The 19,413-nt window shown below is 33.5% G+C and overlaps 1 protein-coding gene across 1 annotated transcript in view; it reads right to left on the bottom strand.

The window, feature by feature from the left end:
- The window catches only part of PTPRQ (protein tyrosine phosphatase receptor type Q), a 218,203-nt gene that overhangs the window by 10,547 nt on the left and 188,243 nt on the right, over nt 1-19,413 (bottom strand). Inside the window, exons 39-43 of the mRNA XM_057488019.1 lie at nt 13,731-13,812; nt 10,477-10,567; nt 5,720-5,796; nt 1,090-1,224; nt 390-515 (exon numbers count right to left, since the gene is read on the bottom strand). Coding sequence (XP_057344002.1) covers nt 390-515; nt 1,090-1,224; nt 5,720-5,796; nt 10,477-10,567; nt 13,731-13,812 — 511 coding nt within the window. The remainder of the gene's footprint in view (nt 1-389; nt 516-1,089; nt 1,225-5,719; nt 5,797-10,476; nt 10,568-13,730; nt 13,813-19,413) is intronic.

Here is a 19,413-nt window from a genome sequence, read left to right as displayed (position 1 = left end):
TAGTTCTGGATTAAATAGAAAATCAAATTATTTAGATGCAGGTAAAGATGAATGATTAGGGAAATTCCTGCTTTAAGTCAAATGCTACAGTTTCTTCATCAAATAAAATAAACCTAGTAATTTAGTTGTTTCCTCCTTTTTTTTCCCCTTGTCTATCTAAGAATATGATGATCATTTCTTACAAGTTAGCCACGTGATCTGGAATTAAGCACAGTGGCACAGAAATTGAAATAAAATACCAGTTCAAAACTTCTGCTTTGAAAATAATAGGATAGCATCGTTGAATATATAGATATCACTGCAAGGGATAGTTCTGGAAATTAATTTTACTTCAGACATTTAGAACATTCATATTCACTATTGTGTTGCCCTCCCCTGCCTTTTTTTACCCTTTCAATTTTCAAATCCCTGATGGTCCAATCTATTTGAACATCCTCCATCAGCTTTGTAATCACTATATCTCCAAAGACGGTAACTGGTTTGTGGTCCTCTGGCCAATACTGATGGCATCTGATCTGTATTCAGGGAAAATCACCAGTCATAAGAACCATTGTTAAAGCCAGGCAGAGAAACACAAATACCATGTGACTGTGGAATATAAAAACAAAACAAAACAAAATTAACAAAATAGCAGGAGACTCATAGACACTGAGAAGGGACTGGTGGTTACCAGGGTTTGGGGTGGGTGGTTAGGGAAGGTCAGGGGGATAAAGGGGCAGAAAAATTCTCAATCATACTGTAGGTTGGTCACAGGGATGATAGTTCAGCATGGAGAATAAAACCAGTGATTCTGTAACATCTTCCTATGTTGAGAGATAGTAACTTGCACTAGTGGGGATGAGGATTTAATATAGGTAACTGTTGAGCCACTGTGTTGTGTACTTGAAATCAATATATAGAATATATATCAACTATACTTCAATAAAAAAGGACCACTGTTATATTGATATATATCACAATTATTGATACTAAGTTAAAACTGCCTTATAGATGTCCAGTTACTGATGACTCACAGTATTAGCTGAAATTGTCATACATATATTAAAAGTTATAAAATAACATTTGTGAAAAGATTTCCAAATAACTTACCCGTCCTTTTTCAAAACACTGTGTTAGCATTACTAATGTTTTGGCTCTGGTTTCCCACACCATTCTCCAAAAATCCCCAACAGTTCCTGGTAATGGACCTTGAGTAGCAATAAATTCATTTGGACATAAGTAGCCCTAGAAGGATATAATTATAACACTGCATCAATATTTATGTATGTATAGTAATTTTTAGCTTTCTAGAAATATATGAAAAAACACTAGTTGTAAAATGACTTAATATTTTTAGTTATTGTACAGTTTTGAATGCTAACTCATACATTTCCATAATTTTAATCTCACAATATAATACACTATACAACTAATTGCTCCTAAAATTAATTCTAACTTCAAATAAAACATTAAAAACTAAAAAATAACAATGATAGTGATAGCAGGCCTTAATCAAGTGCTCAGTTTATGAAAGACAATATGCTAGGCAAATTATAGTTAATATTTCCATTTGTTTATTATAAAAACCTTGTGAATTAGTAGTTTTAAAAAAATTATCCTCACTTACAGAAGAAGATAGTAAAGCTTAGAAATGTGAAGTGATTTGCTCAAGGTCACAGAGTGGGTAAGACAGGCTGAGTCAAGAGCTGACTCATACTCACTGCACCATATTATTGTTGTATATTTATGGCTTGTGCAGGTATTTTCATATTCTTCCTTCAAAATATTGCCTACCTACTTAAACTATGGCCTCAGTATTTATCCTCCAGACCTCTGAACCAAGAATAATGGGGAGGTAATATAAAGGTCGTTTAACTAACAGAGGACTTGAGATTTGTCTCAGCTCTACTATGGCAGCTCTTAGACTTTTTATCAGATTGTTCTAAAACTTGGTCCATTCACCTGGAATACAGGCATGCCACTTGAGCAGTATCTCTGGATTTTTCTTGGAGAAAAGTCCTATATAAATAAAAAGGTAGTCATGGAATTACATCTATTCCAAACCTCAAAGTATTTTAAGGAATGAAGATCAAAGGTAAAATTCATTTTTAAATTGAAATCGTCTCAGTGGCCAAAGAATATACAAGAATAATATGCATATTAAATTTCAAGGGACCCTAAAGTCTAATCCAATCAGTTTATTTCACTTTCATGAGGCACTTGAGTGATTTTCTAAATCATAGTGCTAGCCAGTGATAGTATCTGGGATAAAACTTTTGAGTCTCTCATATACACTAAACGCTAAAACATTTCTGATGGGGAAGACTTCATGATGAGCATATCTGAAGGGAAAATTAGGAATTCATTATGGCCATATTAACCTTGACATCCCGATTAGATATACAAGTGGGAATATCATGAAGGCAATTGGGCATATGAGTTTGGAATTCAGAAACAAGTCTAAACTAGAGACATGAATTTGAAAGTAATCAGCACATAGATCTTATTTACAATCAGGGGAAGGGATGAGATTATCAAAGAAATGAGTTTGGAAAGACAGGAAGTTCGATGATTGAGCTGTAGATAATTTCAATGTTTGGTGGTCAAGGAGATAAGAGAGAACCAGTGAAACTGAAATGAAAGATCAAAGCTGTTGATGGAAAAATCAAGAGAACGGTGGGTCCAAAGAAGTCAAGTGAAGAACATGTTTCAAAGGTCAGGACAATTGATAGTAATTGATTGATTTGTAAAGTGTTTTTCCTGGGCATTTTCATTTCACCTTTTTAGGGATTCAGTGTGTTTTGGTACTATTATAGTTTTATCAAATGGGAACAAATAGGATGGTTCTGGTGTTACTACAAGCTCATTTGTATCATGCAGTCTTTAATCTTTAATCTCTAGTTATGGTAAAAAGTTACACTCATGTTATAACTTCAGGCATCTCAGGTTGACAGGATAGTTTTGAGGGTCTGGGGCCTCCACCTGGCCCCTTACCTAATGTTATTGTTGTTAGCTCTCTTGAAAACGTTTCTAAACTCGTTTGTACAGTGAGTGGCTGTTTATAGGGAAGTAGTATCTCTTTCCTCCCTACCTCTCTCCCACACTCCCTCCTTATTTAAAACTTTCCAGGCTCTTCATGATTCTCAGCTTCAGGAGCAGAATTCCCAGGAGCAGGCAAGAGCAGAGGAATAAACAAATACTAATCTAGTTATGGACTCTGGTCTAGAGGTTCCCAGTCTTAAAGTACATCCTTCAGACCACCTCCTAGTCCTTCCCTTTCTCTTCCCCAGACTTTAGATTTTTCTTTTTCCATCTGAAGGTGAGTTATTTTACTTTCTTCCCTACTTCCCTTCTTATTTTTCCCTTTTCCTCTAGCTTCCAAAGAAATAGAAATCTGGAGTCCATTTGTAGATGGCCTCTGTCTTCTGCTCTTAGAACAAGAGTTCATGAACTTTCAGGTGGAAGTGCTGTGCAATGAAATGGTGTAGTTGGGGGAAACTGAGGTGTTAGACATTCTTTCTGCAAAGTCTTTACTCTCTTTGAGGTGAAGACTACCCCAGTTTGGGGATGGAGAAGAAAGGGCCATTACAGTATCATGGCTTTGTCTGTTCCCATCTGTTCCTGGCATCCCAAGCAAAGGAGATTTCCTGTAAAGTAAGAGCAATATAATATACTGGCCACTTTAATGCCAACACTGCTTTAATGTAAAGCGCTTTCCATCTGGGCCTGCTCATCATACAGCTCAGTAATGATTATGTGTATCATTACATATGGGTCATAGTAACTTTGTTATACGATTTATTACAACATCACTTGATTATAGCAGCACATGTATATTCAGACTTCTTAAGTTTATTGCTTGTCCTGCATTATCATCTTCTCATGGTTGTCTCCTGACAACCTCTAGCCAAGGGAACACTGGGGGTTCGCAAATATTCTTTTGTTTATGTGGTTCAGTTACACCTGAAATTGTCTGGTTTCCTTCCTAACCATATTCATATCCTATAATGTCACTCCATATCTAGTTGAACGTTAGAGGATATAAGCTATTCATTTGTACCTATTTATTGATGAAAAAAGTGGTACAAATCAATAAGTCACTGATACAACCATTTGCCCTTGTCCTGTTCTATGGTATCACAAAACATGATCATTAGAGCACTGATTAAATTTAAATATCTAAATGCATATATGTATCATTCTGTATTTCAGAGTAAAAGTCCAACATGCAACAGAATGAGGCTACAATGAAAATTCGTAAGTGCAAAAGTTTACCAAAATCCTTAGAGAAGAATTATATTTTTGAAGGAGTCAGTTATTTGATAAATGAATAAAGTGTGTTACCATAACAGTAAATTTGTGTGATTTGCCAAAACAGATTTAGAGTTCTAGCATAAAAATGGGATGAAGTTCAAAAGATGCCTTAACTTCTCCAACACCCCCTCACTTCTTCTAATAAGAAAGCTTAAGTTCCCATTAATCAGTTCTTTCACAATAAGACACAGTATATGATTGCAATTTTGGAATTATTATGAACCAATACAGAATTTAGAACAGAAGCTTTTTTCCCTCTGTAACAGAGGTATGAAGGAAATGGGACACACAACAGGCTGCGGTTGATGTTGGGGAAAGGATGGAGCATCACAGAAGTAGAGCCTCATGGGACCGAAGGCAACGGCAGCCCTGGGTGAGAACCGTGCAAGAGAAAAACCAAAGGTCTCTGGGAGTGTGGGTGGCGGAAGAAACTCTCAGGCATTTGTTGGGCCACCATAACTTTGGTTAACTTTGCTATGTATTAGAATTGAAGCCAGGGGGTGGAAATAAAAGGGAACAAATCTTGTTTTTAGAAATACCTGTGTATTAGAGCTGCTCAGAGACAGAATCATCTGCCTTAGGAGGAAGTAGGTGAACCAATGCCAAAAGAAGCTAACATTTAATTACGAGGAACTTTTTGGAAAAGAGTTAGAAAGTGAATGGTTGAATTAAATAAACCCAAGGCAATTTCTACTCCCAAATTCCATGACTGTGTCAACCCAAGTGGAGGTCTTGGGTACATGTAAGATTTCTATGTAATTACAATAGTGACAAGCACTGAGAGAACAAATGATCCATGGAGAAGAACAGGGAGAGATTCCTAAGACACTTTGGTTTCATTCAGTTTTAAGTCCAATGCAACAAGCATTTATTATTTACAATGTGCAGGACAGCACACTGGACATGTCACAATTTACCCCATGTTTGTTTATTTAAGATGTTTATTGAGTAGCTACAATGGAGTGTGTGTTCTAAAAGTAGCTGAGGATAAAAAGAACATGGCATTGTAGTCCCCCTGAAGAAATGAATATCTAGAAGGGAAGAAGAGCACATTAGGATTTATATTGTATGGATATGACTGTTCATTTGTCTACTTTTTCTTTGAAAAAAGAGATTGGTAGTCCTCATTTTGTATAGAGCATATGTTGGCAAACATGTGAAATAGTAGAAAGACCAAAAGATATGTACCTTGAAATTATACATCTGCCACTTACTGGTGTAAAGATAGTTGGCAAATTGTAAACTCTGTTAGAAGCCTCCATTTCCCCATCTACAAAATGGGGGTACATAGTGTTGTAAGGAACTGGCACATTAAAATCCATAGAGGTTGCAATGAATTTCTTGTTTCCATAGTCTTGAAAGAGTAATATAACTTCAGTATTTATGTTTTATAAAAACATAAAATATATAAAAAATAGCAACTTACAGAAACATAGCTGGCATTAATATAATCTGATCCTGGAATACTAGCATCAGCTATCAGCTTCACTCTGTTATTATTATCTAGAAGGAAATATAAGAAATTAATACTAATTCCATTTTTAAATTGCCATTACCTTTTTACTATTAAAGAGTAATTAAAATACAAAGAACTTCATGATATAACATCGAATATTACATATGGATATAAAATTAAAGTAGAAGTTCCCTCTTATTTCTACTACCCAGAGACATCGACTATTAATATATTCTTGTATTTCTAGAATTTCTAGGCATATTCATAGAAAGTTAACCATAAGTGGAGTGATACACACTCTATTATCCAAATGTGTTTTCATTTACCTATCTTTCCATATCAGCTTAAACAAAGATATGAAGCTCAGTACTTTAAAAAACCATATGTCATTGTTCGAATATACTTATTTAACTTTTCATGATGACTTAAATTCATTTCATCTTGTTACTATAAAATGATGAATAAACATAACTGAACTTTTGCATATACATTGAAGTGTATTTGTAGACTATATTACCAACAGTAAAATTCCCAAATCATATTGTGCATCTCAAATTTTGAAAGCTATTGTCAAATAGTTCTCTAATTATATCAACTCATTCTTAGAACGAAAGTGTTTGAAAAGTGAACATTTCCTCTTACTTCACTACCACAAGATATTATTAAACATTTTAATTCATGATCTTTTGATAGACACAAATTGATGTCTCATAGCATTTATTTTGATATCCTTAAATACAAGTGAAATTGAGCTTCTTTGCCTATGTTTTGTTCACTTTAATAATCTTTTCTATTAACTGCCTTTTCATAGTGTACTATTTTTCTTTTTAAAAACTATTTCATACTAAAAACATATTATATGTATTGAAATTTTCGTTTTAATTTGTCATTTGCCTTTGATTCTATCAATTAGTTTACCTGTCTTGCCATACGTACAATTTCTATTTTTTTATAATCAAATTTCTCATTATTTTTCACTGTGGCTTCATTATGGTTTCTTGTGTTAGTTCATGCAAAGGTGTTTGTCACACAAGTATTCTTATTTTTACAAATTCATTCAGTTTGTTTCAGAACTCTAATGGAACTTTTCTGCTTCTGGTTTAAGTATTTTGATTTTTGATTGATGGGGACTCTTCTTAATGGAATGATGTACAAATCTGTCTTTTATGTTTGTTGCCATTTGGAATAACAAACAGTCCTGAATTTTTTAACATCCCACCCTTCTACCTTATTCAAAACACCACTTTTGTACTTAGGCCTGTTTCTGGACTATTTATTCTCTTCTATTAATTTATTCCCTACTCTCTCTTGAATACCCAACTGGTAAAATTCGATATCCACTACCCATTACTTTTCTTCAAAGAATAGTATCAAAAGGGTTTTTTTTTGAGGATTTTTACCAAGTTGGTATTGCAATTAGGAATGTCCAGTACTAATTTTAACTAGAACATGGAAATGATAGAAAATAATCATTAATACTTAATTATTTTGAAATTTTTTTTTAAATTCAATGGAAAGGCATTCATTAGTGGAGAAAAATGGGTAAATGTATTTGGGTTTGAATTGCAGATGATCTACCATACTAATGACCTTGGATGAATTGTTTAGCTTCTCTGCTCCTTCTTACCTCAGCTATATCATTATAATACTTATTTTTGTGGAATCCTCTTAAGGAAAAATTAAACGAAAGCTTAAAGAACTTATAAAACTGCATAGAACCTCCTTACAACTTAAGTACATTAGATGTAAAAGGACTTTGCCATATTGTTAGTAATCATAATGATCTGCTCAATGTTTTTAAATTTAGAGATGGGGATTGGTTAAGCAAATTTATGCAAATGATTTATGTCCCTCCAGTTCTGAGTTTGGTATGATCTATTTTAGTGACATTGTGGCTAGTACTGTAAGAAAGGAAGGGAAGCCATCAGGTTGCTATTAACTCAATATGCCTGCTTGTAACTACGTGAGTCAACAACAAGCTAAACTTTTTTTCTCGGTGTTGGAGCACTTCTGAAGGTCATCCTGTCCTGTCAAACAGGTCTGGAAATTTCTTCTGCAAGCATTTGCTGCTAATTCTAGCATCTTAAAGCCCTGTAAGCTAATATCTTCTAAAATGCACTGCGATATTTGAAATCCTACTTCCTACATTACTCAAGGGAAACAATGTATTTCACTTAGCTGTCTCAGGTTAAAATTCAGACTCTATTAAAATGAATTCATTCTCTACAGGGGGTAAAATGACATTTCTTCAGCTTAGTGGCTTTTCTGCAAGCACAACAGTGGAAGAATATATATAGTTTAACATCTCATTTGTTTGTTCTTTGTGTGTATGTGTGGAGAGGGTGGTGGGAGACAGATATACTTGTCCATAGAGGTGGCTTTCTGTAATGTCACAGCCTGTTACTAAATCTTATTTACCCAGAAAGTTAGCAGCTTTGAAAAAGAAGCAGTCTATTGACTACTAACAATTATTAGAACTAACACATATTGGGTTTCTGTGTTCCAGTACAGGGCAGAGTGATTTAGGGACTGTTTCATCTAATCCTCATAATAACCTTATAAAGTAGAAACCACTGAAAAATGCATCTCGTCACATAGGTAGTTAGTAGGTAACAGGACTGCAGCCCAGAAAGTTTGATTAGAGCCCACATGTTCTTAGCGTTTTCACTGTACAGCAGATGGAATATGTTAGTTGCATTAATAGATTATACTAATAACATACTTATGAAACACAGAATTCTACCTAACAAAATTATTTTTTATAGGACCTCTTACTCTTTAAGAGGGCAGCTAAGAAAAAGCTTTCCCCTAGAAATCTAGTAAGGGGTACTAAATGTAGATGTGACATATTTGAAAATTTTTTCTGTACATAAGTTTTCTGTACTGGAATCAGAAAGAAAGCAGAAAACAATTGGACATTATCCATTTGATTTGCAAAGGTGAAAAAATGCATCCAGTGCTTATACTATTCCAGAAATCCTTGATTTACCCATAATTCCATCATTCAAATTTTTTTCTTCACCTCAGTAGAGTTGGAGTAATGATACTTCTTTAGTCCTTCTTGCTTTAAGGTTGTTTATTTAGTTCCATCAACCACTCTTATTCCCTTCTTATCCTATATGTAATAAGTAGTATTGTCTGACTTAGCCATGATGCAAATCCAGAAAATAATGCACTGAGATCTTAATAATAAAACATTTAAAGGTTAAATTTAGCAAATATCTTTCTAAGCTCTCGGTTTTTTAAATTAGGTACTCTGTGGTCTTTGGAGATAAGTTAGACATATTTGATTTACTTCTTTTATATTTACTGATATGAATTACTTCAGCCAAATATATAATTGTAAATAAATATTAGGTAAATGAATATTAAATATTCCATAGTAACTGTCATTCAGTCTGGTGATAGCATTAATTTTCATGGAATATCACTGAATAAGCATGAAGCAGACAGTCTGGAAGAAATTCAGGTATAGATGAATACAAACACTTATGAACTTCCACATCTCTTAAATGTATGCATTCAACACAGGTTAACTCTCCAAAAGGGAAAACACAGACCCACTGAGAAAAGTCATGCCATAGAAATTTAGAGATGAAATACCAACACTTCTGATTTCCTACATCTTCTTTGTGAACTTGCCCTTAAAGTCATTTGCTTATGATTTGTTCCAGGAGGGATTTCAAGTGATAAAAGCTATGTATATTTTTATTCTATTTTAATTCTTGGGAACTAACAAGATTTCATTAGATCACTACCTCCTATTTCATGTTTGCCTAAATTTGTTTATTTCATGACTCAACTATCCTCCAGTTCTAGAATATCAGAATTTGGTCTATTTCTTTCTATCCGTATCCTTTATGATCATATCCTTCTCTAAGTTCATGTTGTTCTAGACAGAATAGTTCATTTTTAAGTATGGAACTTTCCCCAGTACAGTTTGAAAAGGCATAGAACATAGGAAAAAAACATATATTAACTCTAAAATTAGGAGTATTTAAAAATTCTACATTTTGAAACAATATTGACAATACCTCAGAACATCACAAAGTTCAGTTTTTTATTTTGGAAAATAAAGTGTAATTGAATTAGAATATAGGTAGTAGGAGCATCTGTTCAAAAAATGTAATATCAAACATATAGCTAATATTAACAGAGGAATGTTACGTTTTTCCTTTCACATCATTGCTAATTCTTAAAACAATAAAGGGTTTCTTTTCTTATTGACTGAAAAATGAAGACGTGTTTACTATCATAAGGAATAACCTTCCTCTCCTGTAAAACCAATGCTGGTAAGCATACATTTACTCTGATCCTCCAGGAATATTTTGCAATGCATTTTTTTATATTGCATAAGAAAGCATTACCATGCTCTTAAGAGAAACTGATGCACAAAGTTAGTACTTCCTTTCATTTGAGAACGAGGTCTGTTAGGAAGATGTTAGAGAGGTTCCTTACTTGGGTTAAATTACAAAGTAAGAAACTATTAGGTCTACAGTTTCTTGCATGCACGTGTGGAAGTGGGATAAGCTGAAAATCATTGACTTCAATAAGCATTAACAAAGCAAAAGAGATATAGTTTGAAAGTTGCTGCTTATAAAATGCATTATTATAATTCAATTAATATGTAGTAAAATATATTTAAGAAATTAAAAAACGCTCAGATGCATTTTGTGCTTACTTAAGAACATTTCACAGTTAAGAACAGAGACAATAAATGGACATACATGGTTTTATGTTTGGAAAGCGGTTTTTTGCTCGGTTCCAAGGCAGATCGGCATCCGTTGCAGAAAGATCCTGAAGTAATCTTGGTAATTCCTGTGGAATGAAGTCATTGCAAAGTTTAGATTTATTTCAGAGGTATAAACCAGAAATTCCACTTAGTAAAAGACTTTTTAAAAATTCTAAGACCTTTTACTTTTAAATGGAAAACACTTAACTGTGAAAACAAGGTCAAATTAACAGTAGTAAACCTATCTTCATTTTCACTGCAAATATGCTGAGTAAAACTGGCCAGTTGAGCTTCACTCTCTCTGGGGTAATTTCTTTTTACTTTGAGGAGCTCTAAGTTGTCGCAACCACGTTAGTGACCCTTTTCCATGCTTTACTAATGCTTTCTTCAGATATGCTGTCAGTATTATTTAATATTTTAATGTCTACTTAGTAGCAGAAGAGAGTTCAGTGATTTATTTTTTGTTTTTTCTCCTCGGGCAGTGTGATTTCATGCTTATTAATTGGGACAACATTGGTCAGTTTGAGAAGATGCCAAAGGTCAGTTCCTGATCCTCAGTAGGCATCCTTGGATGGAAGTGGAATGCAAAGGTGTGATTAAGAATGATCAGACTCAGATGAAGGTCAAGGAGATCTATTATTGACATTTTGGTAAAACTCCTATTATCTATTCATCATTAGGAAAGCCGGTACAAGGAAATGTGTTTATCATTATTTTGTTGAGCTGATGATTTACATGAAATTTATAGTTTTTCATTTTAGAAATGTCTCAACCCCAAACTCCTTAAAAAGTGTTAAGAATTTATGGTTTTACAATTTTTTCAACATCATTATAAATTGTTTCTTTTAATGGATCATTCTCCCTTCCCCCTTATTTTCCCTCACAAAGAAAATCTGGGCTTTTGCATGTGGATATGTGTTAGAGGAAGGAGATAGAGCCTCTGACTTTGTGTGGGCAGGAAAGGCTTAGAAAAAAATTTTTTAACCTGGTGAAGAATCCTAGAACAGCTTCCCTGTGTCAAGGTTTTGAGAATAAATGCCAGCATATTGTAGGAGACCATGAGAGAGAGGGGTAAGGAAATATGAATCGGAAATTCCTGAGAAGTTGTACTTCCATTCTGTAATTATTTCACATAGAAGTTTCCATTTATAAATTTAAATGACTCTGACCTTGATAATTTATTACCCAATTACCAGGTTGATTGGATAGGAATGTCACACTCAGCCTTATTCTCATCAGGTGCACTGGGCCTCAACCATCCTCTCTATTTAGCTCTTACTCTCGCTGTTGCCTCTTTTCAGGGGGATCACGGATGAAATGGGACTGTTTTGCATCCTTATGCTTTTGAGTTCATTCTCTGTCTCTGGGAATACCCTATCTCTTTCATCTACTTACTGGAATTCTGCTTGTCCTAAAACTTTCTCTTGAAGGTCACCTTTTTGGGAAGTTTTCTGACTGCTATGCATACAGTGGATCCCCACCTCTTTCTGTGTATCTCTATCATGATACAGTGCATATTACCACTTTATATGAACTGTAATTGTCTGCAGTTCTTGTAATATGAGCTTCTTTCCTCATAATAGCTAGTACTTGTGCCATCCACTATTCTTAGTATTACACACATTCAGTCATTTCAGTGTTCATGACCCAATGAGGTAGATATTATCATTTCACAAACCAAAATTGTAAAGGATGTTGAGGAACAGGGAGCTTGATTTGCCCAAGGTCGTTTAGCTATTTAGTGTTGAAATGTCTCCAGTTACCATGCAATACATGCTTATCACACAATAGGAGCTTATGAGTATTTAAGGTATCAGTGAACATGACCCAAGGTAAAAGGTTTATCAAATATCTGCATCAAATATGCACTTATTGACTAAAACATAATTTTTGCTTTAAAAAATTTAATACAGCATTAGGATAACAAATGATTTTAAAAAACCCAAGTTCCTTACCTGTAGAGATACATCTGTATAATACATAACCTATGTTTTACATTAAAAAGGTTAAAAACATTCTTAAAACCATAATCTTTGAAAGAGTTCAAATAGAAACTTTATCAATACATGTGAAAATGTTATTGTTAATAAAACTTCATCTACTCAGTCACACATAATGTAATTATATTCGCTCCCATTCTAGTGAAATTACACTTTTGCTCCTGAAAAATTGAGCGACCTCACTGTACAAATGCTAAGGAGAGTTTTATAGTACCATTGATTTTGTTAGGTCCAGACCAATATTACTTAAGAAGCATAACCAAAAAGCCGTAGGAAATGCCATTAATCTTCTCACATTGCTTTTATTCCCAGAGAGACTGAAATAATATAATCTTGAATTATTCAAGCCAAGTTTGATTCTTTGTTTCGTAAGTTCACACACTAAAAATTTCATGAAAAAATACAAATAAAGCTTTTGGTGACATTTAGAAATGTGTTTTATTTATATAATACAAAAAAAAATCACCTAAGTTAAGAAAGAGGCTCACATTTTTAAAACTTGTAGTTCTAATATATGCCTTATATTTCCATCTAATTTCAATTTTATAGGTAGGTATATAAAATGATAAGAACAAGTAAATTAATCTTAGTGTTAAAGTGGCAAGCTCTTAATACATATTTTCCACATGTGATATATACCACTTATTCCATAGTAACTTAAAACTAGGTCTTATAAAACATGGGTATTACTTACCTGTTTTTTTAAAATTTTTTTTGGATAGTTCTAGGAATAACTTTATACATTAATTTTTTTAAAACATTAATTTTATAATTTCTGGAAATACCAAGTTCTGTTCTCAGATTTATCTGTACTGCTAATGTAAACTAAGCAGACAAATAGAAAATGGAATTTTTTCATTTATAAATCTAAATTAATTATTTAAATATAAAACCACATTTATAGTATAACCTCAACTTCATACACAAGCAAAAAACTAGTGAACACACCATTCCAGATTTGCACCTACATCTGCATAAAAGAGCAGAGAAGAAATGAGGCCAGGTTGCCATTGCTGGGGAGGTCTAAAGAGGAGCACCTTTTCCTGACACAGTAGGTGAATAATTCTGTTCAGGTTGCACCAGAGGCCTCCCAGTGTAACATTACTATCCAAACAATCAACCTGGTAATTGGGTATTGATTATCAAGGCCAGAATCTTTCATGGCCTTGTGTGCTTAAAATGGACATGAAATGTGACACATGAAACGACTGGAGGTCTGGCAATGTTGTGACAACTGCTAGGAACATACCGAAAATTCTTCTTGAAACTTTAGGTTGTTGTTTGTGCAAAGCTCTTCAACATGTTGCAGGAAGGATTTCTTGCTTATCGGCCTCCAAGCAAAGCAAGGTATAAAGTGAAGTCACGTTAGATGGAGTTTTCTGGCCTTAGCACAGGTACTAACTGTACAGTCAGCAAGTTAAAGCACAATGGACATTTCAAACCCATAAACCACACAGTCCTTTAATGTCACTCTGTCATATTCATAAAATTAACTTTCCCCCCTTTAAGTTGGCTTTCTTTGTGTTCATGGTACAAAACTCCTTCAGTTTTTAAGTGACTTTCAGTGAATGATTGAACATTTTTATGAAGAAAGTTTTTCAAGTAAATTTAAGGGCATAAAGTTATCATTGAATCCTAAAGCACATAATACCTCTTTGTCATACAGAAAACATTTTATACATTACAAGGTTTTAGAAGATATAAAATATTGCAGTGACCTCATTCTCATAATGACATGGTTTTTAAACCCAAAGGAGTTTAAATATCCCCGTATTACTTCCCAAGCTAAAATACAGACATGCAGGCTTCACCCCAGAGAGAGAGAGAGCATTTCTCCAGTTACCATGCAATTAGTCATGCTTTTATGATTTATATGCAGCTTGGAGGTTTTCTAACAAACATACCAAAAGGGGAACCACACATTAAGATTCATTGAATCAGTGAATCTAGAGTTGATATTCAAAAAGAAGAAAGATATTTAACAACTTACTTGATGGATTTTCTATAACTAAGTAACCTGCAACAGAGATTGTATTAAATGTATTATGAGTTGAGGGTACAGCTCTTTCTGAAAGAGTTCTAGATTAAAATCAGAAAAAAATAATAAATCAGTAATGTACAAAGTCAAAGCCTTTAACTAATATGTAATCATTATTTTAAATTCAATTTCATTCTTTGAAGTTATATTATTTGGACCTAAATTTGGCCAAATAATAACTCAGCTTCCTCTAAGGTTAAGAAGGTACTCTTTTTTACACTGTTAGACATTTGGGGTACTACATTAAACATGGATCACTTTTTTTACATATTGCATAGCATCTACTGGTCTGTGAGAGTTAATATGGATTTTAAAAGTATTTCCTTTGTCCAAAGAGGGCACTGAACCAGAAGGAGTGGATCTTAGAAAAATGACATTATATTGCCTAAGTTGTGTTCCACGAGTGAGTTTTCAATATACAACCACAAAATGTCAAAATCATTTCAGTTATTTTAGACATATCTTTTTGTGACAGTTCATTTATCAAGTTACTTATACTTTGAAAAAATTGAAATAATATTTAACACCTAAATAGACTGTGCAACACACACAAATTTAGGCGGGCACATCTTTAATAACATACTTGTCATGCACAACAAATGAACACAGCAGAAAAGGTACAACATACAATGAAATAAAATAAAGACCATGTAACTTCTTCAGAGTTTTCAATTTTAAATATTATTAGAGATGATTTGCCTGTATTCCTTAAGTAAAAAATGCTTTTAAGTGGATGTGGTTTTCAAAGTAAAGGAAAAAATTAGAGAAAAAAATTAAGTAATTAGATTGAAAAATATGGCATTATGAATACTGTAAATGGTCTCAAAGAAGTGTGTTCAATGACGAAAATGTAGTCAAAAAGAATATATTTTGTTATAGTGCAGGAATTGGTGAAAAATACCGGGATGCTGGAGCAAGTATTATTAAGAAGAGTGATAGAATTCTTGGTTCATGATGTAAGTATCCCAAAGCAGAAGGAGCTATCTCTCAGCTTCTCGGGGTGTAACTTCGCAGAGCGTCCCATAAATGTGGTATCACAGTGATAAAATGGAGCAAAGTCTTGGTGGAGGAGTGTGTGGGCGTCCCACAATACCTCGAGTGATCCTAACAAGGTAAAAGAGAAATCCTGTCTCTAGCTAGATGGATATAGATATGAAGATGGATGAATGAGTTATTCAATCAGAAGAATCCTTGGTTTTGGGACAGGAAGACTGCCTGAACTGAGGACCTGGAAACACTTCTAACACAGCAAACAGATGAAGTGGGGACGGAGGCAACATCAATACCTCTTGGAAATAATTAGTCCTCAGGAAAGACCAGCAAGGAAAAAGACAACCATGGGCTAGCGCCACACCACGCAAACCCCCTAACATGCCTAAGGCTCCAATGTTCTTATGCCAGGATGTTCATCAGAAATAGGGAAGGAAAGGGGGGGGTTAAGTTGGACAAATCCTAATGAACTAAGCTTAAGATAGAAATAAATGAGATTCTTGAGTTAGCAAGATCAGTTTCCCTGCTCCCAGACAGAAATGGAGATTCTTGAATTGCATGGAGATCACTTTTATAATAACAGGGAACATTGTTCAGTTTGTGATTGGTGATATTCAAATACACCATATCTGATTTAATGACAGGCTGATGGCCCGTCTATTTAAGGACAGTCAGACTGCCATCTGAAGGCAGGGAGAGTCTTTCTTTTCTTGGAGGATCCAGTATAATTTGAGGTGGTATTAGCTAAATATTTCACTGGGCTATCTAGAATCTAAAACAGAGCTAGTTTCTGGGCAGCCATCAATAAGTCATTTGAGGAATCAGGACACATTTATGAAATTCCCAAGAGACATTAAACATGAATAATCATCAAAATATAAATGGACAAGAAATAGCTAAAACACCACATTATTATTTACACCCTTGCTTTTTTCCTTAATGAGGTCTACTCTCAGAAATTATAACTAATTTAATAATATATAACTTTTTTGGTCAATTTCTTTTCAGTGAAAGGTTCTACAGAAAGTTGCTTTTTCTTTAGTATTCTTGTTTTATTTTGTATTGGAAAGGTCTCCTTAAAGATGTTAATTTTAAACCATTAATTAGATAGCCACTGGATTTGGATAGACAATGTGTGAATTCTTTCCTGCCCTTATTGGCTTCGAATACCTGCTTCAACAATTACCAGCTACATTATTTTGAGCAAGTTACTTAATCTTTCTGTGCCTCAGTTCCTAATTTAGAAAATATTATGCAACCATATGTAAATCAAGCCCATATATGTAAAATGTTTGGAAATGACTGTGGCTTTGGAGGCCATACATAAATATTAGTTACTATCATTAGTATTATAATTGCTATTTTTAGTTTATTTTGTAAAACTCAATCTCTTCCTATTAATCTCTTCTACAATTGATACTGATATAAAAAAGCCTTTTTTTTTTTTGCTTGTTTCTAATAGAAGTTCCTATCTTAATTTTACTCAAAACTGGGTGGACTAGACTGTGTTAAATTAAGATCAAAGTTTCTTATTCTTTCTAATCAGGGCCCTGGCATAAAGTGGCCATAAATATCTAGACTTGAAATCCACATCTAGTTTTCTAGTTCTCAAATCAAGATCCAAAATAAATCTGTAACACTATAAGGACTGTAATAATTCAGTTTTCATATTATCATGCAAAATCATTTCTAATCACATCTGCTTTTTTTTTTTTTTACATCATTCCTTACAACTACCCTTCATGTACCATTTGCACTCCAGGTATTCTTAGTACCACTTCTTCTGTTTGTACCACTCCAGGATTCTACTGATTCCTTAATAGCTGATTCAAATGTTAACTCTTCCATGGACCATACCCAGTTCTAGTACAGAGAAAATAATTTCTTCTTACTATGAAACCAAATGTCTATGCACAATTTACCTTCCACCTTGTATTGTGGCTTTATAAGTACATGTATTAAGGATACATGCATTAAGATTCTTGTTTATTTGAAGGCAGGGACAGGATTAACACTTTGCTTATTACAAGTCCCTCATAACATTGTTGACAATGAGTATGTCATTTTAAATCAATGAGTGAATCAATAAGTAATACGGTTGTGATGAATTCAAAGCAAGATACACAGCAAGCTAAATATAGGTATTCTGATTATTATAGATAATGTCAGAATTGAATGAATTATCCACTCAAATATTAAGCAACTGAGAATTCTCAGGAGGCCCTACACCAAGCTTGACGTACGTATGATGAATAGATGCACCAATAAACAACATACCAGTCTAAAGAAAGATATATCAGAACTCCTAACATTAGAAGTTAACAGGTACAAGATAGTGCTTAGAAAATTAGGTATATGAACAACAAGATCATTTTGTGTATTCAAGTAATAAAAAAATAGGCTTCAAAAAAAGAAGTAAGATTTATTTGGTTTTATTTTCTTTTGTATCATTCTATCTACAACTCCATCACTTTATGTAATCTGTTCTTCACATTTGTATTTACATATGTGAGAAATAGAGCCTCTAACAGTCTAATTTTTATGTAACTTTCTAGTCTTTGCTTACATCACAATTATGTGTGAACTGAAATTGAAATGTGGTCTGGATAGCTTAAATTGTGAAGATATTACAGTGTAAGTTACCTGATTGTTTCTAATAAAAATTAGGCTTTTTTCTTGTTGTCTGTGGTATCAACATCACTGCTTTAATTCTGAGCCTCATATTGCATGGGTATATTTTTCCCTTAAGTATTAGCTGCATTCTAAATTTTATTTTTCTCTTAAAAAATATTAATTTGGACAATTCATGCAAGGAATTAGAACAGAAGTTGGGGCATAACATGAAGAAAATGCATTTACTTATTATTGATGAGGAAATTAAATTCCTTTAAGGAAAAATTTTTGGTTATATAAACATAAAAAAAGACTTTACAAAAATTACCGTTCATGAAAGTCAACACTGTTATTTCAGAAGGAACGCTGTTTCTAAATCTGTGGAGACAGTCAAAGAGACTCAGATAGAAAACTTTTTAAAAACATTTTTAAAAGCTTTTTAATAACTGATTCCTTGGGAAGCATTTTAGACAGGTATGACACTCTTACTTTACTCAGGATAGTGAAGGGCACCGTCAAATCATATTCAGTTCATTCGTATATAAATCAATTTGGGAGTTGTCCAGGTTTCAGTAAGATAACTGACCATTTTCCAATATAAAGGGATAAACACTTTTTATTACATGAATCTTGGCTGCCTGAAATCCTATGCTCTTTTTTGTTGAAAAGGGTATTATTTCATTCCTTGGTCTCATTTTTAAAAAGTCTATCAAAAACTTCAATTCCACTCAGATTACTCTTGATAGATCCAGAGAGGAACCATTTATTTATGTTGGCAGTGGTGATTGAAGACCGTATTGTCACACAGACTCAGCTTTCCCTAAAGGTCAATTAGTTGAAATCAATAGGGAATTAAAATATCGTCCAAGTAGAGAACCATAGATGACAGCCTATAGAAGAGCAGCTTAAACCAGCATTACCAGCAGCACAGGACAAACTGAGAAACTGTGTTTTCTACTTAACCAGTTAAATTACATTAAAAAGAAAAGAACCTCAAATTAATTCTATTGTTTTTATATAAAAACATGTTTGTCACCCTAATGTAGATTTCATATTCAAATAAACATTTGTGAAGAATTTATCTCTCTGATAAACATTAATCTTCCCAAACTTTGCAAACTATTCAGGGTGAGCTTTTAGTTTACATATTTCATCAATTCATTAATTACTCCAACATTTACATCTACTTCTACAATGATATTCCATTACTTATCCAAAGCATTTACTGTAATGCTTTCAAAGGTATCTTAATTTTTGTTCTTTCCTATTGTTTTTATTTGTGCTAGGCCTC

Source organism: Manis pentadactyla, chromosome 10, assembly GCF_030020395.1.
Source record: "Manis pentadactyla isolate mManPen7 chromosome 10, mManPen7.hap1, whole genome shotgun sequence".
Lineage (NCBI taxonomy): Eukaryota > Metazoa > Chordata > Mammalia > Pholidota > Manidae > Manis > Manis pentadactyla.
This window is presented reverse-complemented; position numbering and strand designations above follow the sequence as displayed.